Genomic DNA, 27870 nt, shown 5'->3' with positions numbered 1-27870 from the left:
TATGTAAAAATCATGAGTGGGCCTCACATCTGTGCCTGTGTGGCATGCAGATGTAGTCAAATGTGGACAGGAAGGCCAGTGAGTGGATGCAAATGAGCAGCAGGTGAAGCTGTGGTTGGAAAGCTGAGCTCAACAACGTCACCGCCTCAAAGACTTCAAGAACGTAAGCCGATTAATGCAGTAGCCCAAGTCATCTTCTTGAACCGTTTACAGAAAACACAACAAATTGATAGACGTTAACGTGCTTTGATTGAACACTTACGGAGTCCCTGGTTGACTGAGCATCTACACAAAGAAAAAGAAAAACTGTACGGTAACCGTAACAGTTTCCAGGTGCGTCGAGCGTTTCCATCATTTGCAGTTGAAGGGCGACATCTTGTGGTCAAATTGAAACCTTGAATTTATGACACCCTGAATTTATCTTTTGCCTTGAAGTGATTTTGTCGTAATTGGATGGCATAGCATTTTAAGAATTTGCCGATGTGTATGTATGTATGTATGTATGTATGTATGTATGTATGTATGTATGTATGTATGTATGTATGTATGTATGTATGTATGTATGTATGAGACCCGACAAAATGAAGTAATTCATAGTACAAAAAATATATATTTATTAGTTGAATTACGCATGCTTTCTTTTCAATTTCATCGCAGCTCTGCTTACCTGTAGGCTTTGACATGATTGGGCTGCACCCGGTAGCTGCATAAATGTGGTTCTTAATTGTAGCCAGGTTCTTAATTGTAGCCAATCTATGGAATAAATGCTGAATAATTTTCTGTTAACATGTAACTAGGTGCATGAATTTTTTGATAATACGTGTGTATACAACACCTGAAGCAACACCACTTTTGGTTTTGGCTCAGACGGGGAAAATGTGCCCCTCAAGTTGATTAACAGCTTCTCTTAAAAGGGGAAATCAAATCAAAATTAGTTAAAAACTTTACTAGTTTAAGATGCCATCATTCACTCAATAGATTTTTTTTAAACAAAATCACTAGCAGGGAAATATGCAAATAAGAATAATTGTTGATTGTAAAAAAAAAAAAAAGTTTTGACTTGATTTGAAATGCGGTTCACACCCTAAACAATAGTTTTTCATTTTAATGTCCCAAAAGGTAAATGAGGAAAAGGTTTAGTCTTAGTGAAAATATATAGATTAACCACATTCAGAAATTTAGCAAGAATTGTTTACTATCTAAAGGAATCCTGACAATTTTTAATGTAATTACTATAATATCAAATTAGAACAGATTTTTAACAGTTGTTTTAGCTCCAACACATCCTACTGTTACAAATGATTTTTTCAGTTCATTTGTATTTCTGTCACTACAAAGTATTGTCTTTATTAAATTATGACCACAACTTTAACATATAAATACAAAAATAGATTTTTGTTTAACATTAAATTTTTGGTTTGATTAGATTTGAAACAAAAACACACGTACAGCATACATATATGGATACAGTATATTACATTTTCTAAATGAATAACATTAGTATTCCACATTTAATTTTCACTGTGAGGCTCGAGCTCCATTTGCTCTGATCCATAAAACTGATTTAAATTACAAAAAAGTGCAACAGTAACAGCAATCAGAACCCAAGAGTAAGTAAGCGTTACACCAGACTTTCTGTGGCAATTAAAGGGAAACTCAGTGTGAATAAAACCGTTACAAAAAAAGGGGGGCATGCGTTGTGTGTAGCAGGAAGAAAGACGAGTGGCTACAAGTGTGAAATCTCTTTTTGGTTGCGTCGTTTTCATTGACTGCGAACAAAGGCAAATATGAAAAGATCCCTTTTACCCACATGTGTCAAACTCAAGGCCCGGGGACCATATACGACCCGCCATATCTTTTTCTGTGGCCCGACAAAGACAAAAATGTATCACTAAAATTGCTAATTGTCTTCACTTTTAAAAATCATCTTATTAAAATAATTGAAAAGTTTTCACTAGTCTGATTTCAAAACAAATTGTCAGTTTGTTTTGTAGCTTATACTACGATGTGGCCAGCGACAAAAATGAGTTTGACACACCTGCTACCTGTCGGTGAGAAAAGTGCCATTCCACCCGACAGAACGAAACACAAAGCATCTTTAAAACACAAGAACAGACAGGTACGGCACGGCACGGCACGGCACGACTGTGTGTTAATGGCGCTGGTGTATGCTGAGCTTATTGAGGCTCCGCTCCGGTACAAACAGCTGATGAGGTTTCAAATCTCGGCACAGAAGCGGTTCTGACGGTACAGGTGTAAAATCCCTTCCCAATTCCAAAGTCATGTCGGGAATCAAGAGAGTCCAGTCAGGTAGTCAGGCTGCCTGCGTGTGTGGTGGAAGAGGCTGACAAGGTCGCTGGTGTCTAGAAGCGCTGGATCATGGACTCCCGTGATTTGCCCACTCCGATCCATTTGACTGCAAAGAAACACAAAATACTCTTTTCAGTCAGTGTAAAGACTCACAAAATGGCTTCCTGTCTTCAATTTGTTTTTAATCATGTGAATTATTTGTCTATTTACTTATTTATTGTTTATTTATTTGGGTTATTTGCTTATTACTTGTTCGTTGCTCTTGTCTGTTCGTTTTTACTCTTTGTGCTATTTGCTTGTATGTGTTGTGTAATGTGTCTGTCACCGTGGGACGGTGGGAAACGTAATTTTGATCTCTTTGTGTGCCTTAACGTGAAGAAATTGACAATAGAGCGGACTTTGACTTGAAAGTATTGAACAAACATTCACTGAAATTATTTTGTGTCTGTGCGTGCATTTGTACCAGGCACTCCGATGTGCTCCTCGACGAAGAGCACGTATTTCTGGGCATTTTCCGGGAGCTCGTCGAAGCTCCTGGCGGCCGTTGTGTTGGTGTTCCAGCCTGGCAGCGTCTCATATTGGACCTCCACATTCAAGAGCACCTCCTGGTTGGCTGCGCACATGGTCAAAACAATTGAATATCGCATTCTCGCATTTACAGGGGTTTAAAAAAAAAAATAATAATCACTCACCGGGGAAGTGCGGTATAGTTTGCCCGTCAACTTTGTACGCCACGCCCACTTTGATCTCCGGGAGGACGTCAAGTATGTCCAGTTTGGTTAGTGCTAAACTATGAGAGTGGGAAGGGAGTTAGCCGGCAACAAATATTTGCGTGTGAGGTGGTTAACTCACGCCGTGAAGCCGTTGATCATGTGCGCGTATTTGATGAGCACCAGGTCGAGCCAACCGCAGCGCCGCTTTCTGCCTGTGGTCACCCCGACCTCCTTGCCACGGCTCTGCAGCAGCTCACCGATGTCCTGAAGGCCAGAAAAACGGCGCAAGCAAGTTAAAATAAATTTTGGCTTGCAAGGAAAAGGTGAAGTAGAGAAAAAACTGGTACAGAAAGGAAATGCTCGCTTTTGATGAATTTATGTTAAAAAGTATTACGAAGCCATCTTTCAAGATAGCTTTGTTTGTTGTCAATGCCTTACATTGTTCTGTTCGGAAGGGAAGGCCCCAATGCCCACCCGGGTGGTGTAGGCCTTGACCACTCCATAAACCTGGCCGACATTCTGCGGCGGCATGCCGAGACCCGTGCACACCCCGCCCACCGTACAGTTGGACGACGTCACAAACGGGTATGTCCCTGAAAAAGACACAAAGTTGTTAAGAAAATTATGATCTCGCTCATCAGGGTTACTCTTACTCTTAATTTTGGATGTTTTCAAAAGTGAGGAGTACAATTTGAAATTTCACACCACTAGTTGGCGTGACATGTTTAATTTAGCAAGTCCTGATATAGTTGGCAAGGCAGCTGGGTCAGGTCGAGTGGCCGCGACCGGATACCGCTGGCAACGCGGCGTGTCGACTGCACCGAAGGTTCTTCAGTAATGCCCAACAAAAATCTCGCGTGACTTTAATTACTCTCGGAAAAGAATGTTGCTTTTGCGGCCCCTCGAAAACATGACCAAGAACCCTCTTACATACAGTTAAACTGATGAAAACATTTGTCAAGCACAGCATGATGTTTTCCACAAAATCTGTGAATGGCGCTACAACTACTGTGTGTGGTTAGTCATCCACAATTGAAGAATGTGTGCGCTTCACGACTGACCAAAGTCGATGTCCAGCAGTGCTGCGTTGGCTCCCTCCACCAGGATGTTCTTGGGAGGCCCGTGAAGAGCCTCGTACATGTAGTGCACACCGTCCCTCACCATTGGCTTGATCTGCTCCACGTACGTCTGGGGGGAATAAAACATTTATATAGCACATTTTTAGCACACTTATTTGTATTTTTACAGTCTTTACCTTTAATCTGGCCAGCTCGCCGTCCATGTCTATGTGCAGACTGGGGTACATGGCCTGGTACTGGCGGGCCAAGACTTTGTACCTGTGTCGTTAAAAAAATTTAACCGTTTGAAGAATGGAATAGAAGACTGCAGTCCTACGATGGAGGCCCGGCAAACCTCTCGGAGAAGTGGGTGAAGTCGGCCAGCAGGTCGCATATCCTGAGGCCGCTGCGTGCCGCTTTGGTCGAATACACCGGACCGATGCCCTTCTTTGTCGTCCCCAGGCTAAGCCATGCAAGAACAAAGACAAAATTAACATGTCATTGTAACAATGACATGTCACCTTTATTCAAGAGACGCTTGAATATTTGGATTTCGCACATGACCATCAGAAACATTTTACACACCGCTAAATGCCCCTTGAAACTTCAGGAGCACCTGCTTTTTGCAGACACCGCATTTTCCCTTTTCGACTTGCTAACCAGCAACATGAAACTCACACGGGCGGGCAATTAGCTGTACATGCACGGCAACTATCCTCACACGTGACGGCTATTGGGTTTCATCATTAACCCCAGCAAAGTGTGTATAGCCACAGAACAGGAAATAAAACGGTTTGGTTCACATTTGGTACAGTAAAAAGAACAAAATGCAATCTCTATATCATCTAAACAGGAACAGAATTGATGAAAACCATCCCCCAAAATTTGCAGACCGCAAGTAGTAAATCCTCCAATGAAAGCAACAAAAGAACGGCCTTTTCAAACCAGTTTGCCAAAAACAAAAGCAGCAGAGTAGTCGCGATTCCATTTCATTTCCTGTCCCTGAATGAGAAGGTTCCAAATAGGAATGCAAAACGCCGTAAACTCCAAATACTACGATTTGTACCAATATGTGCTTATTCTTGTGCTCGTGACTTGTAAATGAATCTCTGCGATCATCATTATTCCTTCGTGTCTCTGTTGTTAAGAAAGATTTGGCAAGGCGCGACTTGACATCGAAGCGCCACTTGAAGGATGCCTATAGATGTTGGAAAGACACCAGCTCGTTGCTTGCAGCAATCTACCCGAGCCTTTAAAAGCATTCTCTTGCTCTCTAACACACACACACGCACGCACGCACGCACGCACGCACGCACGCACGCACGCACGCATTTTGGCAGAGCGTCTCGGGCTTTAAGGAGATGAAGTTGCGTCAGCTTTCAAGAGCAATCACTGGAGCCTCTCTTCTTTCTAATAAACGAAATGCTCCGCGAGCCCTCGCTCGACATTTTTCACATACGCCATTAATAGTAAAAGTAAAGATGATACCGTCAACAAGCAGAAGTGTGGAATGCTCTACGTACGTTTGTGGAAACTGTTCAGTCAGACAGTTGCAGTAGCTCTTTTGTCATGATTTTCCAAATCAGATCAAATGCACGCTCAATCACGTTTGAGATGGAATGGGAGACATACTCACCTAAACTTGTGGTGTTATGTCACAAATCCTCTAAGTTTTAGTATAATCAATCAATAGCAAGACATATGACGACAGTACGTACTTCGTATTGATGATTACAATTATTTTAGTGTAGTTATTTGTAAGGAATCTTCTCTACTTCACAAATGCTTGGGCCTGAAAACAGGTTTTATTCTTTCAATATTTCAATGTTATACATGTATGATAATGGTAAAAACAATAAAGGTTTCTACTTTATGGATTTCGCCTATCACGGGCTCTTTTCGGAACATAACCCCAGCGGAAAATGATGTATTATTGTAAATCAAATACAAATCCTTTCTGACTATGTGGAAAAAAAAACATCAAATTGACCTTACCAAGCTGAGACTTTGAGAGGTAAGTGTATTGTGTGTCGAATATTTTTGATTGCATATGCACATAAACTTAATTTGAAAAATGTTTTTTACGAGATGTTACTCTTTAATTATGCTTTTGAAATCTATTTTGTAACGTACACAAGAACCACCTACACTTAATTTTGTTTTCACATTAAACTGTTAAAAAAAAAAAAAACACCAGAATAATATCCATTGTGTAATTCTTTTTTTGACACGCTTAAAACTAGTTTTGGTCACGGTGTGTGTTTGTGGGGATTCCTTACTTCTTGCCTACTTGCTCTTGCCTCAGCTGCTCCTGAACGCCGTCCACGGCTTGGTGGAAGTCAAACACTGCCGAGAAGCCACAGACAAGGTTGAGAGACACACTCGCTCACACACGCATCTCGCAGAGGGAACTCACCGATGTGCGCCCGGTCAGAGATGATCAACCTTTTCTCCCAGTCTTTCAGACCTGCTTGGCCAAAGACAGATGCTCGACATGTTGACAGAAGCAGCGCCGCACGCGCACATCAACTCACTTTTGCCTTTTCGCTCGTTCTTTGCGGCCTCTTCAAACAGTCCCGGGAGGTGGATCACCACACCGTTACCTGGTGTGTAAAGAACAAAAGCAGAAGAACGCTTGGTGAGAAGCGGACCGGGGGACATTTTAACCCCGTTAGTTAATGAAGCGACTGCAGATTCATCGACATTTGGCTACAAGTCAGAATCGTTAAGCTTGAGGCCAGTTAAAAGGGAACAGGCACAAAAAGGCGCTCTCATGTTGATGGCACTAAACAGAAGTGGGAGCGGTCGTGCATATGGAGGACGAGATGGTGGCGGCGTGAAAAAGGCACTTTTGGGGCGACGCCGAGCAAGACGCACCGATGAAGGCGGTGATGTTGGGGTTAATGATGCCGCTGGGGAGGAGGTGGAAGTCGTACTCCACCGAGTCGACCACCACGGTGTGTCCCGCGTTGTTGCCACCCTGCGGAGAAGACGCACACACACACACACGCGTGCACTTGAAGAGATGCTCGTTGGGAAGGGGGAATGCAGACCGAATAGTTTTGCTGGTTGCAACGAGAAGCAGGAATGTCACTCGGTAGAGAGCAAGACACCCATGTCCAACAATTTGCAGTTCTAGCTGAATAACTGAAATATTCTGGCACTTGTCACACTAGTTCCATATTGAATGCACTTGCGGGTGAGCCGCTGAGCTGCCCCGTGACCAGGACGTGTTCCCTTTTCCCAAGGAGCCCGAGGCGATAAATGGAGAGCAGGCAACATGTGCCGCGACCACATGTGCTTGTGGTTATTCCTGGACGCGTATAGCAGCGCCCCAAAGGTAGAGAAAGGCGTTGCCCTTTTAAAGAAGTGTGTGACTTCCCCCAGCACCCCGCAAAGAATTTAGGGGCACTTGGGAAATTGTCCACGTTGCGCAGATTATCACTAACGGCTGAGGACATGTGACACGCTTGGCGAGACGAAGGAACATGCCAACGGCCAAGAGATGAATACGTTTGATTGGTTGAGTTTTATCAATTAGGCTGAAGACAAAGAAGCTAACTCACTGAGTAAAGTATCTGGTGCCCTATTAGGCTCTGAACTGAAGAGGGCTGCAATGACGAAACATACATTCATTGTTTTAATGGGTTTGTTCAGGCGTGCTGACAAAGCTTTTTGGAACCAAATAATTCTTGCTGAGAACTCGACTTCGAGGCCCAAACATAAATTCTATAGTACGGTCTAGTTTGTCAAGACAGTGAACTGCGTTTCTGCAGAAACTTTTGAATCATAAATCAAAGTCAGAATGTAGGAGTGGCAGTTCTCGGCGTGCTTCTAGCTTGGAAAATGGGCCTCTTTATCTTGAAGAGCTCGTTTTTGATCATCAAGGCTTCCGTAAACGTGTACTTCAACTCTACGGAAGAGGTTACGTAACAATATGTGTGTGTGTGTGTGTGTGTGTGTGTGTGTGTGTGTGTGTGTGTGTGTGTGTGTGTGTGTGTGTGTGTGTGTGTGTGTGTGTGTGTGTGTGTGTGTGTGTGTGTGTACTTCACTGCTTACTCTCCGGGCAAAAGTGCCCCCTGTGTCATAACATTAGTGTACAAACACTTCTAATGTTGAGTTAGTCAGAACAGTCAGCTGACTTTTTTTTTTTTTGAGGAATATGATACCTTGTCTTCGGATGATGACGCATCCAGCACTTAAATGATACACACACACGCTATTACAAGAAATAGAGGGTCACTCACAGTGTAACGGAATGACAAACGTCCCCATTCAGTATGTACTCTGCAGGAAATGACAAAATTAAAAAGTTTTGACACTCTACCAAAATATAAGACTTGACATGAAGTCCGCTAACCAGAGGCTGAGCTACACTGTATTTGTTGGACATGCAGCTAGAGCCGAGGGCATTTCCTGCACACTTTTGTAATATGCGGTATGAGAAAATTGCAAAATGTTGATATTGCCTGCTCTTGTCCGAGGCATACCCTCAAACCCTGTTTCATGTCCGCTATGTCTACAGTAAACTATTACTTGTGTGCCGAGCATGTTGTGCACAAAACAGGTTTTTCATTGCTTTGGCCGCATCCAATAATCACCAAGAGAAAAACGAGGGCGCATTGTAAAGACCACTACCCGGTGCTCGGTCTGTCACCCCAGCATGGCTGTTAAACACCAAGTGACTCGCGGGTCAGTAAAGAACACCACCGAGCCAAGAATACTGGGTGTTTTATAAAAAGCTCTTGAAACAACACCTGGCACACCCCACGCCGCACCCCTCGAAACATCTTACACTGCAATTTCTAGTGAGGGGCGGCCAATATACGGCCTTGGCCCCATGAAAGAATCTGATGCAATCCTAAGCCTAAAAACCTTTAATTAAACAGGTTTTTTTTAACACTTTTGCTAGAATAAAAATGATTTGAAATATCTGCCCAATGTGGTATATACTCAAATATGAGTATGAGAAAGAAAGTGTACACAAAGCTGCTGACACTTCAAAATTAGGGGGGGGGGGAATAATGTCAAATATTGGCTTTAGTAAACATTTCTTTGGTATTGGCTCTAAGTAGTGTACCATATGAGTATAGGTCAACCACACTAGTCCAAAATAGGTGACAAAAGTTTATGTAATACCGTTTAGGTGTCAAAAACATGACCGATTGTGGTGAATTGGGTATCGCACAGAATAAAAACTCTTTGGGTCTTTTGGATTTACTCAATTCGGACATCGGTAGCGCGATTAAAATGTAATGTTTATTCGTAACGTTATCCAATTCGTGTATTGTTGCATATTCAGAATCAGTAAGGAACAATATTCAGGTTTTCGGGTGAGAATAGTGGCGACTTGTGAAGAGAATTGCAGTATTGTGATTTTACGACGCCTTGTAATACTTTTCATTCCTCGTTCAAGTGTAGGAGTCCCGTTCTGTCAAATAATGGACGAACATCACGTAATTTTTACGTGTCCACCATTATTGCTCTTTCAAAGCCCGTCGGTCACATTGAGAAAGCCCAAAAGGTGCCTTCAAAGACCTGATACGAGTAGGTGAACCTAGCAAGACGTCAAGGTGACATTAGCAGAAAAAAAACCTTGGCAGCAAAGTGTCTGATAATACTGGCTTTAAGCCAGTTAAAGGGGTAGCATCGTAGAGATGCACGTATACCTATTTTTTTTAATGAAGGAAATAAAGCCAGCGATAGAGGCTGGAACCAAGAGCGCGAAACAAGTGAACGCAACACCAACCTGACATCTGCACACCATGTCGGCGTCTTGCGCCAGCAGGTCCACAACTTTGCCCTTCCCCTCGTCGCCCCACTGCGCGCCCAGCACCACCGTTACTCGGTTGCCCACCGACGGTATGCCGGGCCGCGTCGCCGGCTCCTGGCACCCACTCTCCGACATATCCAACCGCTGCTGGGGGGCTCTGACTAGTGCTTGATTTGTGGCTCGCCAACAGAGCTGAATGGAGTGGTCCAGGCGCCAGCTCACTCCCACGACTCTCACGGCAACGTTCGACGCAACGAAGTAACACGCCCTGCGCATGCGCACAGGTGTCAACAACCAGGAAGTAGGTGAATGTTACACGATTTGGGGCTATTTTGGGAGGGAACTTATGAATAAAGATCAGCACAAACATCTTAATTCAACAAAAATGTAAAGCGTCACTTTACGTTTCCATTTTGTGTAAAATTGTTGATACTTAAGCCATCCCCGTAGTTGAATGATGTTTGCTCTCAAAACAACAAGGCTTTGTGATGATGAGTATTAAAACGTGACACATTCTACGTTTTAATTTTTGTACACTATTCTGACTGGAATAAATACATAATTGAAAATTAATTGCACACTATGTTTTCGGATTTTATTTATGTATTTATTGATCAATTGTGGCAGAAGGGAGGAACACGTCTTTGTTCTATGGCTGTCACAACAACTGTGACTAGAACAAAATTCATCAAAGATACAAAGAGAGCATGACATCACAGAGAACCCCACCCCTAACTGTAGGCTTGCTGGGTGAGAAACCATGTACTGAGTGAGGTCCGCCACAATGTCATCATTCTGAGCTCCACATATGGGTGCCGTGATATCACATGGCTTACGGAGTTGTTTCACTTGATAAGTGTGTCAACATCGAAGATATCAAAACCATTTGTGCAGATGGTTTTTATATCATCGGGATAGCGCGTCCGTCAAACACTTGACCATCTCGGAAGTGGCCACGGACATCATGTGAAAAAGACCTGTGGGACAAATTTACAGATACATACACGCGCACTAATGAGTCCAATGAGTGTATATCAAATGCTCTCAATAATGTGTTTTATGTCGAATGGCTTATTATTGATGTCAAATGTGTGTGTTACCATGCTCATGTGGTGGTGATGCACTTTTTGGGTCCGCGAGCGCTGCGGTGTCCCTGCAGCTCTGCGACGCTCTGAGCCTGGAAGCAATATTTCGTCTTGTGTTCCACTTTGCTCACCAAAAATTTCCCAGAGCAGCAAAGCAGTTCAAACATCTCCTGACAAAAGAAAATATGACCTCAATGGATTTTGGAATTTTGTTCACAGGCAATGAAATATTCATTTTTGGCATTGTGAGGTTGAGGGTTAGAGTTAATTCAGTGTATTTCTTTTTTTGTACTTATTTTCACTTTTGCGTGAGACATACCTCCTTGCCCGTTTCATTGAGGAGGTAGACGACATAGACGAGAGTGACATGAAGGCGACTGTTTTGCATCTTCCTGGCCACGGGCTGGGGGGTCCTCACGCGCACCACGATGCCTTGCTCGCTGACGTTCAGACTTAGCAGCGGTGCGCTAATTTTGGCTGCCATTTTAGTTTACAGTGACCATTTTAGGACAAGCGTGGCTACAAAGTCATGTTTCAGCATAAATCACGAAACTCTAGGTAACATATATTCTAGAAAATTCAGAACCCAAAATGTGGTTCCTTTGCAATGTGCAATTTCAGCTGTCTTAAAGAAGCCAAGTCCCAAAAATAACAAAAACAAAAAAAACAAAGTCTGCCATCTTGGTTGGTTGGGGCCATTTTAGGCCATTAATGCTTTAGCCATGTCTTGAAACAAAAACACTCACTGTCCCATCGGGGGCTGAATCTCGGGGAGAGGATCCAGGCTGACTTGTTCAACGATGAGGATGAGGAAGATGCTCTCACCCTGGCATAGTACCATTCTCGAAGGTCCGATGTGACCCCGCTGAGGTCACATTGGCTCTCGCGGACGCCCTGGCAGGCATCCACATCCCGCCACTGAGCATCGCCATAACTGACCAGCACAAAGAAGCACACATGTATGTCATTATTAGGTCTCACACTTCTCAATATGACCTCAGTCATCTCCGTTCAGGAATATCAACCATTTGGCTCTTCCATTGCATTTATTTTGCCATTTAAAAAAAAAAAATGTAAATAATGTAGTAAACCCCAAAAGGAGCCTTGCTGGACTCCATATTAAATGCACTTGTGACATTATCATCCACGTTTTGTAAAAGCAATAAAATTCAGATTTTGTGTGTTATTCGCATGTCCTCACATCTTCCACTGGACATCATAGTGCAAGTTGCTGCAGTTGGCGGGCGGCATCCAGCGAAGGACATTCTTAAAGTCCACAGAGTCAAACTTGATGTGTGCAGGAGCCGGCAACCCTTTGGACACTAAAAACAACACCAGACATCAACGGGATAATACAATAAAGTGTAAAAAAAAAAAAAAAGAAAAAAAAAAAAAAAGCATTCGTTAACCTGCCACTGCGGCGATGTTGAGCAGCAGTAGGCCTCCAATCAGCACGCGATTCATTTTGCCAACTGTCAGATGGACCCTGCAGCCTCCAACCTTTAACAGCCACCCACTTCCTCTTTCTGTTCTCAACTTATAGACCACTGACCACGTGTTTTTACAGAAATCCATGTGAACAATGACTAAGTGCTTTTTCAACATGCCCGCACGTGCAGAGGAATACTGCGGATATAAAGTCCACACATCCCCAGTCCAAATGCCTTGTACAAATGTGGTTGCATAAGTGTACACACCCACCCACAAAACCCAGGATGCATCTGTTAAAAAACCCAGGATGCATCTGTTAAATAGGAGTCAACACACACTTGCTAAAGTGACCATTAGAGCATCTGAACTTTATTTGGGAGATAAGAAATGGATGGTCAGGAAGTTTGGAAAGAGGTCAACGATATTCATTTTACAAAAAAAATGCAACAAATATTTTAATATTAAAATATACAACACAATAGAGTGCTTTGTTACAGTAACGGGCTGTTGTGAAAGTGCTATTTAAATCCTAAATGCAACTTTGAAAAGTTGAATATTTCACCAGTGAGCCCATTTAGTATAAGAACTCCTGGCTCAATAGCAGGACCACAGACAATGAAGCGAGTTACTGGAAGCGTGCGTGTGCATCACACTTCCACTCTGCATGCAAAGAGGAAGGCAAGCTCCCCGGCAGGCATCCGAGCAAACGCACAAACACTTTCAGTCCCAGGTTTGGTTCCAGGGGAAGACATTAAATGTCAACCAGTATATTACTTCTTTAGCCGCCGGTCAACACGAACTTGCATCGTGGGCTTGTAAACATCCTCGCTCAAACATTCACCAAAGTGCGGCGCTTAGACTCGAATGTCATTTTGTTTTAATGATCGATCATCAATCTATATACATTGCAGATAGTTGCATGTACCATAATTTTCGGACTATAAGTCGCTCCAGAGTATAAGTCGCACCAGCCACAACATGCACAATAAAGTGAAAAAAAACATATATAAGTCACATCGGACTAGAAGTCGCACTTTTAGGGCAAATTTATTTGTCAAAATCCAACACCAAAACCAGACATAAACCAACAACAGGCTAAACGATACGGTATGCTAACGTGACATTTACACAAACAAGGCGCTGAGAACGGGCCTGACGTAACATTCAGAGTTATTCAAGTAAGTATTACATCAATAACACGTTTATCAAACCATCTGTGTCACTCCAATTCATTAAACCCATCGATCTTGCTTTATGTAAACAATGTCGCGTATGCGCCGCATATGCTGACGTCGGACCCGTTGTAAGTTGCATTTCTAATTATTCCACAGACCCATATAACGATATATAAAGTATATTTCAAATAACTATCATATTACAACAATATTATCAAACCATCTGTGTCACTCCAAATCATTAAATCCATCGATCAAATTCCTCGTCCTTTGTCAACGCCACGCGTAGGCCCCGTCAGCCTCGTCGTTATTCCACAGATCTAGTACATAACTATATTGTAGCGTTAACAAAGTACAAGCAAAGACGTGGGTTTGGTAAACGCCTCTTTATTTAACAAAACAAGAGTTGAACGAGCCAACAACTACTGAACTTCCAGCCACGGAGGTGGAAGAGAGCTCCATAAAATAGGACCGGGCGTGCGTAAAAGCCATGTCCGAGCCCCATCCACCGTCCCCGGACAGCCACCCGGCCGAGCGCCAGCCCCTGACTTCCATCCACATAGGTGAAAGAAAGCTCCGTAGAGTATGACCGGGCGTGCGTAAAAGCCTTAATAGTTTTTCAAACCTTCTGTGTCACTCCAAATCATTAAATCCTTCAAACTCTTCGTTCTCCGTGTCACTTACAAACAAAGCCGCAAATGTGGCCGGTAGTACGTGGGGCCCTTCGTCATCCCGTGATCAAATCCTTTGTCCTTTATGTAAACAACCGCCGCGCGGCACGGGTGACGTCACTTGCAGTTCAAATGACAGTAATCCCTTGCTACATTGCGGTTTCACTACATCGCGGATTTTTGAATTTTGAAAATTTGTAAAAAATAATCACATATAAGTCGCTCCTGAGTATAAGTCGCCCCCCCCCCCAAACTATGACAAAAAACGTGACTTACAGTCTGAAAATTACGGTTCATGTTCCCGACAAATTCTGATGGAGAAATGATAAATTTAATTTAGTAAAGTGTGTACTTGTTACTCATGTGTGACCAACACTCATATTTACCTTTGATAAATATCAAAACAGGAAAAGACGGAACTGGCACGGACTGTAAAGCCATACTGAACTACTGATTGCTTTCGTAGATTGATTGACATATTGAAGTATTGGAAGTAAAATTGTACATTTCAGCCATACCATTACAAGATCATGCAAAGAACATAAAAATATTGAAATTGTCTGGTTATATACAAAAAAAATGTTGTTTGAGCACTTTTTTTTAGTTCGACCCGATAAAAAAAAAATTCTTATCAGGTTCAAAGTGTGAGGGGTGTTGAGAGAGTTGAAAGAGAGAGTTGAAAGAGAGAGTTGAAAGAGAGAGCAAGAGAGAGCGAGAGAGAGCGAGAGAGAGCGAGAGAGAGAGAGAGAGAGAGAAATGCAGTTAGGTGCAATATTTCATGACCATCAAAGAAATCACGAGCAAAAAATATTCCAGTGAGCAAGAATCACAGTATTGTGGTTCACATAGGTGCTTTCTGTGCAGCCTTGCGCGGGATCAATTGGAGCACCCGAGACTCCAAAGGCCAAAAGGTTTGCAAACAATTGCATTAGCATCACAACTTAAGATCTTTGACCTCATGAAGAAAGCACAAGCTTTCTTTTTCTTGGGTGGGGAGGATTCTAGCAGTGCTGACTTAGATGTTACGCTAAGGTGCTGGGACGAAAACGTTTTTAAGTCAAACTTTCAGTGACGATAGCCCTCAATGACCTCGTCAGATGACAGTCTGACGCTAACGGTGCGTTTCTCGTAGGCATTATCGTCCATAGTCTCCATGTCCTCGTCTTCATCTATTCGCTCGCCCCCCATGTACGCCTGCTGCTCTTCTTCCTCCATCTCGCCAGCGCCATCCTCTCCAGACAGTTCTGGCTCTTCGTGCGGTTGCGGCTCGTCGGACTGCTCCGACTCACCGGGCGGCACGGACTTCTCCGCCACCATCAGCACCGCGGATGAGTCAGAAACCGGCATGGATGTTACGGGGGTCTCAACAAATCCGTGGAAGTGCTGCAAGGCGCACACATGAGAAAAGAAAAAATGTCAGACAAAGGCATTAAAACGACACGACATGCAAAGTTCACACCAGCGAGCGTGGGAGCTTGGACGAGGCTTTGGTCTTTCTCCAGCAGATCATGAAGAAGACGGTAAGGATGGCAGCCAGGACCAACAGAGACGCCAACACAGCGGTGATGATGTGTTCTACATTTAAAAAAGAAAAATGAAAGTGTATTTGCATCCAGACAAATTGCCCCGTCAAAATGCTTCTTATGACATGACTCGGCGATTGAGGACCGACATGAGTCTAACGCGTTGTGATGTCATGCGTTGACGTGAGCGGCAGCAATTGAACACACTCAACTGTTTTCCTGCATGGGCTGAGCGCAGTACTCCCGTGTGCCGAGAACGCCGATCTTCTCCAGCTCCCCCTTGATGGTGGCGCAGTGCTCCTGGTGGCTGGCGTCCACGGGCAGGTTGCGCTCACACATGTCCTCCGTGCAGCGCAGGTCGGCAAATTGCTTCTGCAGGAGGAGCAAGGTGAATTGAAAGTCAGACGTGGCCACTAGAAGGCGCCAGATATATACACACACACACACACACACACACACACACACACACACACACACACACACACACACACACACACACACACACACACACACACACACACACACACACACACACACACACACACACAGAGCAATTAAAATGGGCTCTTAATATAAATTATATTTTGGGGGGAAAAACACATCTTTTCAAGAACAAACATATTTTGTCAGGATGGTTGATTTCTGAATGCTTATTTTTCCAAGATTAATTCAAGGTTTGACAAGGGTAAAAAGTTATTTTAACAACTCAATCTAAAATGTACCAAATCATTTTGGTATCATAACAAAAGGTTTTTACTGTCTCACTCTCAAAAACAGCCATGAAGATCAAAATCCTAAAAAGATTCATGATGTGCTGTAACTCCCTTTCAATGCTACAAGGTGGCAGAAAATGACAATGACTGAGTGTGACGTAAGCCATTTAGTTAGCTGCAGAACGTAACAGCTAATGACAAGCATCAAACAAATATAATTGAGAACGTTAACACTATTCATTGAGCAATGTGTTCTAATAATACGTTCCATGTTGGTTTGTAACCACTCTTGGCCACTCCATCACCCCCTTTACTTCTTTAGGGCCAGTGATTGGCCAGACTCTCAATCTATGTCTGGCGGAACCCCAGTTGGAGGCCTACGTTGTCGACGGTGACATCGTATTTGAAGACGGGCAGAGGGTCGTCCGGCTGCACGTGTCTCCTCTTCCTCTTGTCTCCGGCCTGCAGACTGGGAACAAGCGCATGCTCGTACGTGAGCCACGGATGCTGGAAGCTGATCTGCACCATGTTATCATGCTGGTCCAGCACGGTCACAGGAGGGAGGTCCAAGGAACCTGAAGAAAAGGGGAAGCCCTTTGCGTCTCTAATCTGCTTGTAACCATGGAAACGTGGCAAATCTCACATTTTTGAGCAGCAGGAGAGTCCAAATAGTAGCTGAAGGAGATACCATCGGCGGGAGCCGCCTCCGATTCTTCCTCCCCGAGGACGGCGGTCACCGCCAGGAAGTAGTCCTGCCTCTGGTCTGACAGGAAGGACACATCCGCCTGCATGTTAGGCGGGTCCACCCACAGCGGACCCATGTCACTGCAGAATGACGGCCAAAACAATTGATCACTTTGGGCTTGGGTAGAAGATGCCAATCACATTATCACACTCAAAGGCTGGAGGACACAAACCCCTGGGACTGGAAGATCCTGCCGATGTCCACCCGGAATCGGAGTCCCGTAGGTGGGTTGTCATAGCTCCATGCCACCTTGTTGACCAGGTTGCCGCAGTGCAGAATCACATCACTTGGAGGTGCCACTGAGCAGACAAATTGAATACACTATAATACATCTTTATTTATTTACATCAGCTTTGGAGACACATCAATGTTGATCTGGGGAGCTCTTTTTTAATTCCTCAATACGGCGATTGGGATTTTATATGAAATGTTTTCATTGGGCTGAAGCCCCTGTTGCCCCTGGCGTCTGTGTTTGCGTTCGCACAGAGGCAGCAAGTACATTTGCTCTTTTTCTGGTCTAGCAACAATGTAACACGAGCGATTGCTGTCGGTGCTTTCGTTTTGTTATCAAAAATTACACACACGAGTCAAAACATGACTCGGTGAGACACAATCAAACCGCTTCAGTGAGGTTAACCTGCCAAAAAAGGTCTTCGACCGCAGCGCTCAATTTCACTTCCTGTCAAATCACAGTGTTTGGTTTCAATGTCAATGATGTGGCTTACTCTACATGATCGTTCACGTGTGAGTTTTTGTAGATGGCATTTGGCTCAGACGTCGGCTACTGAAACGGGAAGACAAACAGCAAAGTGTTCAAGGGTGGGGCGCTACACTACAAAAAGAAAGTCAATGCAGGGGGTGCCATTTTGCCTTGGGAAGCCCCACTCGCGTGTTTGTGATGACAAGGCATGTGCTGAACTTTAGGGGAATACTCAGACGCTGAATAGCCTCACGTGCCGTTGAACTGCTCACATTGTGGTTGTCGCCGATGCAACCGTCGTCACATGTACAGGAAAACCACAGTCGGCCGTGCCGATTCATAACATGCTATACACAAATTGTTTTGTGGCAATGGTTCAATCACTCTTTGCAATCGCTGCTACCCTTCCGTAGTGGACTACAAAGGGGAAGTGATGTGTTTATTCACACTGAAGTTTAGACTCAAGACCGGTTGTCACAAAACAAAAGCTGACGAATTACCATTATTGTGCTAGCTAGCTGCTTAAAATGGCACGTCATCATTTACCTTTTAGAATACCAACTGGTTAGGAATTAATTATAACGTTAAGTTGAATACTAACGCGACCTACCACTGTGCTGTTGCAATTTTCAGGACGAATATGTGCATTAAATTTAACTCATTGAGTCACTCAACACACTTTCAGTTAAACTTCATCATCAGTGTAGTGCCAAGGCTCCATGGTGGCCATGGTAGCTAGTACAGTAATTAATTTTTAATTGGACATGACGGAGTGACGCATGCAAGGAATCAGCCTTTCCTATTAATTACACGTAGGTGCGAGTGTGTACGGCAACATCGCGAGCGAGCAGGCTAGCTAAATGAGGGCCGTCTTCTTACCGTGGGCCGATGCAATACCCAAGAGGAAGAAAGTGACGAGGAGAGTGTTCATACACGGCCACTTCATGACTTTCTTGACAGCCAGAGACCCACTGGCGGCGTTTGTGCTACGGCTAACAACAACAAGCCATGGAAGGACACAGGAAAGCTTCGCGCAGATCCCACTTCAACTCCATTTGGATACGCCTTCCGGTTGTTGCCCAGCGTCAGAGAGTGACGTCATCATACACTCCAACTGTTTTTTTCTCAGTTTTTTTTGTTTAAATAAAAATAAATCGTTCACAAGCAACGTGCAAAATAAAGGATAGCCAGTAATAAGTAAACTGTGCAATATTCATGCTATCTCATCATCATCATCATCGTGATATGACACATTTGTGAATTGAATTTTAGAAGTACAGGAGAAATGCTCACTAGTAAACGATTTTGACAGATGTGTGAATACTGTTAGAGCAAAATTACAATGTAAGCTCCCAAAAATTTTTTTAGCCGAGCTCATGAAAAACGGCTTATTTCTATTTTCTCACCTTATATAGACTATAGTAAACTTCCCAAACTGCCCTGTATACTCTTACCTGTATAAAAACAACAAATCATAGCAAAAAAGATTTTTTCTTGCAATTCTGGACAAGTCTAAAAGTGCTAAATGTGCAGCTGGGTGTGCCTGATGAATTGGTGAGAGCAGCGCATACTCCAGCTCCTTCTTTTTTTTTTTTTTTTTTTTGCATACTCCAGCTTCCTTGCGGGAAACTTCCCACATCCTGACGTCAAGCCAACATGTGATCTTTTCTTCCCGTGCTGCCGCACACCCCGACGCAGTCACGCAGAAGCTCTTCAGTGGTGAGTTATACTTCTACTACATAACATTTATCATAACTTCTACTACATAACATTTATCAAAAATGATGCTTAAGCGTGTGTGTGCGCGTGTGTGCGCGCGCGTGTTTGTGTGTGTGTGTGTGTGTCTGTGTGTGTGTGTGTGTGTGTGTGTGTGTGTGTGTGTGTGTGTGTGTGTGTGTGTGTGTGAGGGGAGGCAACTGTGATACCTCCATGTGTGTTACATAATATTATTTTGCTGATAGACTCGTCACATCGAAAGACTTCAGCTGCTGTGGTAGCTGGCCTCACTCTTTCCTTTCAGTATGCATTCACTAAACTTTATACGAAGCCCGCTCCGACATCAGTGTAGTGCAAATTGATCCATCGAGCAGATTGAAGTCAAAATCCAGATCGTGGGACAGTTACAATCTTGTAGCCAGAGAGGAAGAGAAGAAACATAATTGTCAACATATTCCACATGTGGGTTCTTGTTGACATAAACAGAGACTATGTTGACATTGAATCTTCTCAAATATGAAGAATCGTCTCGTGTGTGCATTAGCTGATGCCTGTGGCACGCAATTCTAAAAACCTCACAGGAATATTCAATTTCATTCCAGTTAGATTTTTATTCCTGCTATACAATGAACATATTTGAACATGAGAGCCTGAAACTAGAGACCGCTTCAGCTATTATTTCTATGTGTTTCTGAATGTAATACATATTCTCATAATGATTTAAAAACATTTATTTATTTATTTATTTATTTATTTATTTATTTATTTATTTATTTATTTATTTATTTATTTATTTGAGAGACCCCTCACAACAAAGACAAAAGTGTGCTGGGTTTTGTTTACAACCGCACAAACTGTATTTAGAGATGCCGAAGAGACAGCGACATCTTGCAGCCTGTAATTTGTTTCAAAGTGAGTGAGCCCAACAAGCAATGCAAACGACAACAACCATGAATTCAGCCAAGTTCTAAAGAAGCGCTTCCAATTCCAAGGAAAGACACATTTAGTTGATGACAGAATGTAAAGGGTAAAGAAGTTGTGGGGAAATGGGTTTCAAAAAAGACAACACTGTGTTCTGGTTCCATTTGAGCCAAGGCCAGAGCAGGAATGCAGCGGTCAAGTGTGCCTGCGTGCTTTTGCCAGAATGGATGCGGCAAAGCAGCCAAAGCAGGAAATGTAATCTTTTGTACAAAGACTGAACTGGAGATGCCCCAGAAAGCGGTCCAAGGCCTGCTGTAATTATCTTTCATGTGTGGTTCAAATCGGGGTGACAAGTGGAAGACGGCTTGCTACTACAGCCTACGTTCAAGAAAAGGAAATCGTACTGCCTAAAAATTCACTACTGTGCTTGGATTTTTAACTGATTTGAAAGGGAGTATTTTTTTTTTTTATATATAAGGAAACAATTTTAATATTTTTCTAGTTAACAGAAACATCACTAAACTGTGATTGGTTGTTACCTGAGCCAGGAGCAACTGTGATGTCATTTTCAGTAGACAGTGTGAGACAAAATGGCTGCCCCTGAGATGTATTTTAACGGTTGGATTTTGCTGCTTAATTCATATTCCAGCCCAAAAAATATTTATCCGAATGTCGTGTTTAGACTAGTGGGGGCGCATACAACATATTATTGAACAAACATTTTGGGGGTTGACTTCTCCTTTAAACGGAAGTGTGTGTAATGTGCTTTGTATGCACATTTTGCATTCTCCCCCCACCCAAAGTCCTTAATTTTGCTTTAAATGTAAAGATATACAAGACACATATTTTATCAAAAGCAGCAAACGGAAAGGAAAGTGTTTTATTGCGAACACCATCGCCCGCCACCGTTTTTGCAGTCGAGCTGAGAAACAAGTCCGCTGTAGTGTTTGTGTATTTCATAATGTGCGTACTTTTATTTTTTATAGACTGAGTTGATGAGGTCAGCAGGTGTCTAAGTTGCTCCCCAGTAGACGTTTATGTCTGCCGTGTTGCCGAAAGCGAGGCGGCGCGCGGTCAGTGGCGAAGGACCTGATTGAGTCCAGATGTCTCCAGATCATCTCACTTGTTGGCAACCAAGACCGAGAGCGACGCGCTCATATGCTAAGAATCCATGCTGCAAAACCCGAATTAGTGAAAAACACATGTGCTACAGTATGTACGTCGTCAGGATGTCAGTCAAAAGATTAGGAACGCTTACACTCAGCATGATCACATATTGAGGGTGTTGAGTTTTTTTGTTTTTCTTCAAAGCTGCCCCACTAAATTTATGGCAAGTCATTCATTTGAGAATGCAGTATATAGAGGCAGCAAGACAAACATAAGCACAAAGAAAGGGAATCTTGGATTAGTTTCATCCGACTTGACAGCCAGCAAGTGGGCTTAGACATTTAGTGCCTTATTGTTGGCCATGAGTGTGTGCACATCACAGAGAAAAGGCAGGAGGGTGAGTTAAAAAAATGCAAAGACATAAGAAAGACGCTAGATAAAGTAGCATCCAATTGTCGAGGTTGTACTTCTGGTTTTTGATTGAGTTGATTGGCAGCACTCAAGATCCTTTAAACCTCATTTTAAACACTTGGCAAATTTGGCAGGGTGGGTCCGTAGTGACATTGGGTTTCCTCATCTTATTTCAGGTCGAATGGGAGTACCAATCAAGGTGGTGGCCGAGCCCCGTGCCCGTTAGCGATGGGCTCCCTGGGCCCCCCGGCGCCGCTCCTGTGCGTCCTGCTGTGGGTGTCGGCGGCACCGCAGCGCTCGGACTTGCATCTGGCCTACGTGACGCACGACAGCTTCTTCTACTACTCGTGCAGCCAAGAGCCGGACGCGTGCAACCAGGCCTCTCTGGACGCTTGCTGCTGCAGGGACATCACAGTGCCAAGTCTACGACGCCTCCCGGCGGTGCCCTTCTCCTCGCCAGTCTTCCACATGCGCCGCCTGACCGTGTGGTACACATCGCCCTGGAACACCGCCCGCCTGCTCAACAACTCGGAGGTGCTCCACCTCACGCTGATGGACTGCGGCAGCGGCGGGCGCAGGGAGAGCGCCGCCCTTCCTTTGGAGGGACACTTTGCAGTGCAGCACCTGGAGCGACTGAGTGTCATCGACTTCCCGCAAATGCCTCAAAGGAAGATGGAGCCTGAGAGCGACAACGACCTCCATTTTGACACTGACAGGTGGAGATGTCGGACCACGGCAGCGCAGGTGCAGGACATCTTCCTGGGCCGTGAGCTGGGGGCGGCATTCCACGAACAAGCCCGGTTGGGCGTCATCCACGGTTCAGTGCTGCGGGGCGGCGCCGCCGGCGTCAAGGTGTACACAGTGCAGACGCACATCGACAGCGATGGCACGATGCCCTTTCCCGACCTGCGCCTGCCCAAACTGCCGGAAACGTCCATCATCTACGTCAGCTTTGTGTACAAGAGGGAACAAAGTGAGGATTAAATGCATCGCATTTAACAGTCACCAGGAAGGCCTGAGACATTATTTTGAGGTGTTTTACTGATCTTCAATAAATGGCAGAAAAGTGAACCGGCAGCTGTGGCTCTCCTTTCACACATACGTATGAGGCCATGACAGGAAGGAATCTGTCTTGACCCATAAAAAGAGACTCTTTCATCAATAACGCTATTGATTTAATAATTTCAGTTATACTATGAACCTTTAAAAAAATAACACAAAGTATTTACAAATATTTTTTCAACTAACCTTTCGAGCACTTTTTCGACCCCCTTTTCTGCGCCATGGCAGTAACCACAAAAGATCGCTAGAGGGCGGCAGATACACGTGGTTTTCAAGCAGGCCTGGACAACAAGGGTGACCTGGAGCACAAGTGATGCAAATCTGCCTCGCTATACTCGTGTTGAGGATTTGAATCTCGTTTTGTTTGTTTGTTCTTTTCATACTTGAATGGCTGCTCACCGGATTTCCCTCACCTTCCCTGGACGGGCATCTCAGCTTTTGAGAACATTCATTATCCAAACCCACCTTCCTATCGTGAAAATGGACTACCGACATGACTGATATTACACAAATTTGATGTTATGTTAATCTTGATAATCTTATAGGCCACCACTCTGGCTAACAAACGTAATTTTTCTCCCAGTTTCGGTCTTGCTAGCTGAGTGGCATCGTGAAAAACACACACAAAGGGCTAATTTTGAGGCACAAAGTGCTTATTTTGAGGCACAAAATGCAAATTTTGCCTCACAAACATTGATGCAAAACCTCTTATTTTGAGCTTTGATGTAACCTGCAATTGACCTGCAACCAGTCTGTACTTTTTTTCAGTAGGTGCGTACTTTTCAAGACAATGCACCTGCTATCCAACCACATTAGCATGACAAACATGCTCAACGTGAATGGTCGCACCTGACAGGTGAATCTGCGAAAGTGTCAGTAGCGCACTACAATTGCAAGTTGACTTTATTAACTCTCATTACAGGCCCAGCTGTAAATGGGCCCAGATTTGTCCGTCTCGCACCCACTAAAACATGTTTATCATCAGACGTTATTGTTCGGCCGCCTCCTTGCGGGCGACTCAGCCATGTTGCTCTTTTGAAAAGGGCAAATCAGCTATAATTCAGTTTATAAACGGCAGCGGGGTTAGGAGGGAGGCGGAGGCGAGTAGCGGAGAGAAATGCCTGCATGAATATTCACGAGGGCCTCAACTGCCGCGGCCGGTGATTCATTAGGCATATGTAAATATCACTCACTTTAATTGCCCCTAAACCGACTCAACATAATGTTACCATTAGCAAATTATTACTTATTTGTTATACTAAACGCTGTGCGGAGACCAAGCCATTGCAATTACATAGATTTTTATTCACTGACAACCCATTGTCACTTTATTTGGAGGTGTGCGTACGTGTTCTTGTCTTTCTAACATAACGTCATACAACATGACGGTCCACCTTGACTGCGGAGACGTTTCAGATTGTTCTTGGTCAACACAAGACAAAATTCAAATGCATTTATTTAGCACAACAGGAGGTTGTGAATATGTGTGTGTGTGTGTCTGTGTCTGTGTGAGTGTGTGTGAGTGTGAAAGAGAGAGTTCTTGTCTTTCTACCATTGGGGACGTGACCCTTGACATCAGGCAGGCCAAAAAAGAAAAATAAATTCTTACATGAGCTAATTTTGAGTGTCCATATGTGTCCGGACAATTAATTTGTGTGACACATGGTGGACTTAAGTGTGTATTCATGGGGGACAAACACACATTGCACATAAACCGCTTCCCCTCATTTATCTTTTTTTTTTTCCCCCAGACAGAAAATTGTCATCTTTTTGCCGCAAAGTTGCCTGTTTTAATTGACGTTAGACTAAGTGTCTGAAGAACTCATTAGAAAACAAAACAAATCACCAACAAATGATGGGGCGACTAAATTAGCATCATTACGCTCGACGACAACAGCTTGCGTCAGGATAAACCATCAAAAATTTAAACATTTCTGAAGGAGCGGGATTTTTAGTCGTAATCTCAGCTCCAGCTGTCTGAGTATCAATTATTCAAAAAGTGTGGCACAATCAAATTTAACTGGACTTGCCTCCGTGCTGTAAACTTTGCCAAATGAAATGACTTCCAAATAGTAAACAAGCATTTTTTATGGCGCGCTCGTCAGGCGCCGATTTAATATACACTATGTTTCGAATTAAAGCCGTGCTGAAATATCCTCGACATTTAAACTAAAATCACACAAAAAAGGAGGATAGATTTTACTAGAAAATAAAAATGCATCATTGTAATATACTACAAGTGTGCTCGAAAGAATAACAAATGTTCATATAGCATAAACATGCAAAGTACATTATATGATACTAAGAAACATGGGACAAATCATTTCACGTTTTTTCTTTTTTAACTCCAAACTAATCATTTGTCTAAAAGCGACAGGTCCACTGTGGTCGACTGACAAACCAGTGATTTAAATGCATCATTCCAAAACAAACTAAATTCTTTCAATTTCATCCATAGCTGAATTACTTAAAAAAAAAAAACACACACACATTGAAGAAATTCATGGAAAGCAATTACATAATAGTAACAAATACCAATATTTTGGTTTTATAACCTCACAAAAATCCACCATATAATTTGTTGAAAATGAAAATGACGCATACATTTTCAGAAAGTTTTGTGCAGATCAATAGAACAATGCAAAAAATAACAACCATTTTATGCCAACTAATTTGATTCAATACTATGTTTACTTCAGTCTATATATATTATATCAGTTGTGATTACATTGTTTCAAATAATAATAATAATAATAATAATAATAATAATAATAATAATAATAATAATAATAATAATAATAATAATGTGCAATAAGAAAGAATCATTCATAGCTTTTTTTTATCTTATCATTAATTAAGCTAATAATGAATGAAAAAGCAAAATGGAGTGAATTGGTTCAAGCCATCAATGGGAAAGAATGACAAAATGCAAAGTAACGCCAAACTGAGCGTGTGCGGCCAGCGACTCAAACTGGCTGCGGACGTGCGGCACATTTTACAACAATGTTGTCATCATTTAAGAAAAAGGGGAAAAACCACAAAAACGCCAGCACCCTGCCAGTTCCCGTCTGCCTGACTGGCCTCGGAAATGTTTTATCGAGGCAGCAGTGTTTTGAAGCATCGGCAGTGGCAAAACAGAGGGACGGGGAGAGATAAATAAGCCGCAGTGTGTGCTTGTGTGCGCGTGTATGTGAGGAAGAGAGTGTGAGGGAGCTCATAAAGTAGCCTGATGGATGATCTCCTTTCCCCCAGAGGGAACAGCACCATGTAAATTGGCCCACACAATGCATTATGGATAAGGCAGTTGAGATTATAGCTTGTTAATGTGTCCCCCGCTCCCCCCCCCCCCCCCCGTCCCCTGTCCGCTCTCCATCCCTCTGTTCGGGCTCAGGCAGTGACATGTTCGCCTCATTGTGGAGGTCTTCTGGGTGCAGATGGAGAAGGCGCTACTGCTGCGACTTGCGTATCTCGGGACCTCTTTTTTGGCGCGTCAGCAAATTTTGCCACCACGCTCCATTGAATTCAAATCAGCTTTTTAGTAATTGTGGTTTTAGCTCGCTATCGGACAAAATGTTTTGAACCACTGGCAGTGATGTTTTTGTGGGTGCTCTCTTGATAGACGTGTCTACCAAATCTCATCTTGTCAAGTTGAACTGGTTTTGAGGGAAATTCTTCCGAAACATGAGCCAGAGTGTGTCTTGTGTTTCATCACTGGGGTCTCAAACTTTGTCACCACGCTACATCAACACACAATGACCGAAACTTTTTTATGTCTTTTTTGCTGCACCTAGTTCTTGTGTACCCGGGTCAGATTTAGTAGCAATGTGACCAAATCTCTAGGATGGGTTTGTCTTTGAATGAAAAGGACAAATGATAGATCTCTTAAAATGGTGATTTCAAACCAAAATGGCTGATTTGCTGAATCTTTTCAGGTTTGGCCTCTTGAGACCTTTTTGTGGATCTACTCATGATCGACATGTCTAGCAAATCTCTCTTAATTAAAAAAAATCAGATTCCTAAGAAAGTGAGGCTTGGCTACGAGTCAGATAAGCTAACAAAGTTAATGACATGCTACATGAAATTCAAATCATGTAGTCCACAGTATTGTGGATCTTATTATGACTCAACTCATCAAAAATGAAGGCAATGATGTGTGTGTGTGTGGGGGGGGGGGGCGGGGGGGGGAGTGCCCGTGCGTGCGTGAGTGCGTGCGTGTGTGTGTGCGAGTGAGTGCGCGCGCGCGCAAGCGCATGGTGCCCCGTTCCCATTAGAACGGGTCATCTGTCCCTCATGGAGAGTTTTCACGGCTGTGGAGCGGATTAGGCGGCCGGGGAAAGCGAGACGATGGAGCGGGACGAGAGATTAAGGACAGAGCGGTGGGAGGAAGCGGATGAGGACAATAGCGAGTCTCAGCATCCGCACTTGGCACACTGGAAGCGCTGCTGGCCAGCCGACCGGTCAGTCTTGTGACTTGTGATGCTTGAGAGACATTTAAAAACATTTGATGAACGTAGTGGCTCCAAAACCATTCATATACTCTTCATTGTGCGTTATGTCTCTCGGCGTCAATACTGCCCCCTGGAGTGCAGCGCTACAAGAATAAACCTTAAAATTAATCAACCTGAGGTCCTGTAAGTTTTTTCTTTCATCTGTGTGGCCTGGTCCAAAGTGACCGGGTGGTTGGAGACTACTGCTTGAGAGTACTATTTTACTTGTAAAAGTCAGGCTGTCCCTCGAAAGCGTGCACGAGTCACCT

General features: G+C 43.6%; 4 protein-coding genes across 5 annotated transcripts; 1 reads left to right on the top strand and 3 right to left on the bottom strand.

Moving 5' to 3' along the window:
- Nucleotides 1–1204: 1204 nt before the first annotated feature.
- Nucleotides 1205–10122, bottom strand: adss2 (adenylosuccinate synthase 2). The gene is made up of 13 exons (XM_085921474.1): nucleotides 9831–10122; nucleotides 6959–7061; nucleotides 6616–6684; nucleotides 6498–6548; nucleotides 6361–6427; nucleotides 4437–4544; nucleotides 4279–4360; nucleotides 4085–4211; nucleotides 3462–3616; nucleotides 3163–3287; nucleotides 3003–3100; nucleotides 2774–2923; nucleotides 1205–2416 (listed from the first exon to the last, which is right to left on the bottom strand). The coding sequence occupies exons 1-13, from the start codon at nucleotides 9987–9989 to the stop codon at nucleotides 2364–2366; spliced, it is 1347 nt and encodes a 448-aa protein (XP_085777600.1). The 5' UTR covers nucleotides 9990–10122; the 3' UTR covers nucleotides 1205–2363.
- A 414-nt stretch (nucleotides 10123–10536) lies between these two features.
- On the bottom strand, nucleotides 10537–12544 carry il22ra2 (interleukin 22 receptor, alpha 2). The gene is made up of 6 exons (XM_085921488.1): nucleotides 12349–12544; nucleotides 12141–12261; nucleotides 11686–11873; nucleotides 11259–11416; nucleotides 10955–11109; nucleotides 10537–10831 (listed from the first exon to the last, which is right to left on the bottom strand). Exons 1-5 carry the CDS (start codon nucleotides 12542–12544, stop codon nucleotides 10960–10962), a joined length of 813 nt encoding a protein of 270 aa, XP_085777614.1. The 3' UTR covers nucleotides 10537–10831; nucleotides 10955–10959.
- A 2159-nt stretch (nucleotides 12545–14703) lies between these two features.
- On the bottom strand, nucleotides 14704–18984 carry ifngr1l (interferon gamma receptor 1-like). 2 transcript variants are annotated; one of them, XM_085921478.1, is made up of 7 exons: nucleotides 18777–18984; nucleotides 17370–17496; nucleotides 17096–17277; nucleotides 16834–17027; nucleotides 15952–16111; nucleotides 15676–15791; nucleotides 14704–15599 (listed from the first exon to the last, which is right to left on the bottom strand). In XM_085921478.1, exons 1-7 carry the CDS (start codon nucleotides 18841–18843, stop codon nucleotides 15282–15284), a joined length of 1164 nt encoding a protein of 387 aa, XP_085777604.1. In that variant the 5' UTR covers nucleotides 18844–18984; the 3' UTR covers nucleotides 14704–15281. The 2 variants fall into 2 exon arrangements, with proteins under 2 accessions (XP_085777604.1, XP_085777605.1); XM_085921479.1 differs by lacking the exon at nucleotides 18777–18984 and adding an exon at nucleotides 18508–18641.
- A 532-nt stretch (nucleotides 18985–19516) lies between these two features.
- LOC147050398 (uncharacterized) lies at nucleotides 19517–23122 on the top strand. The gene is made up of 2 exons (XM_085921489.1): nucleotides 19517–19616; nucleotides 22229–23122. Exon 2 carries the CDS (start codon nucleotides 22281–22283, stop codon nucleotides 23034–23036), a length of 756 nt encoding a protein of 251 aa, XP_085777615.1. The 5' UTR covers nucleotides 19517–19616; nucleotides 22229–22280; the 3' UTR covers nucleotides 23037–23122.
- Nucleotides 23123–27870: the final 4748 nt, after the last annotated feature.

This window comes from Syngnathus leptorhynchus, chromosome 10 (assembly GCF_054491065.1).
Source record: "Syngnathus leptorhynchus isolate UIUO chromosome 10, UIUO_Slep, whole genome shotgun sequence".
Lineage (NCBI taxonomy): Eukaryota > Metazoa > Chordata > Actinopteri > Syngnathiformes > Syngnathidae > Syngnathus > Syngnathus leptorhynchus.
The sequence above is the reverse complement of the archived record's forward strand: the minus strand, read 5'-3'. Positions and strand labels throughout refer to the sequence as shown.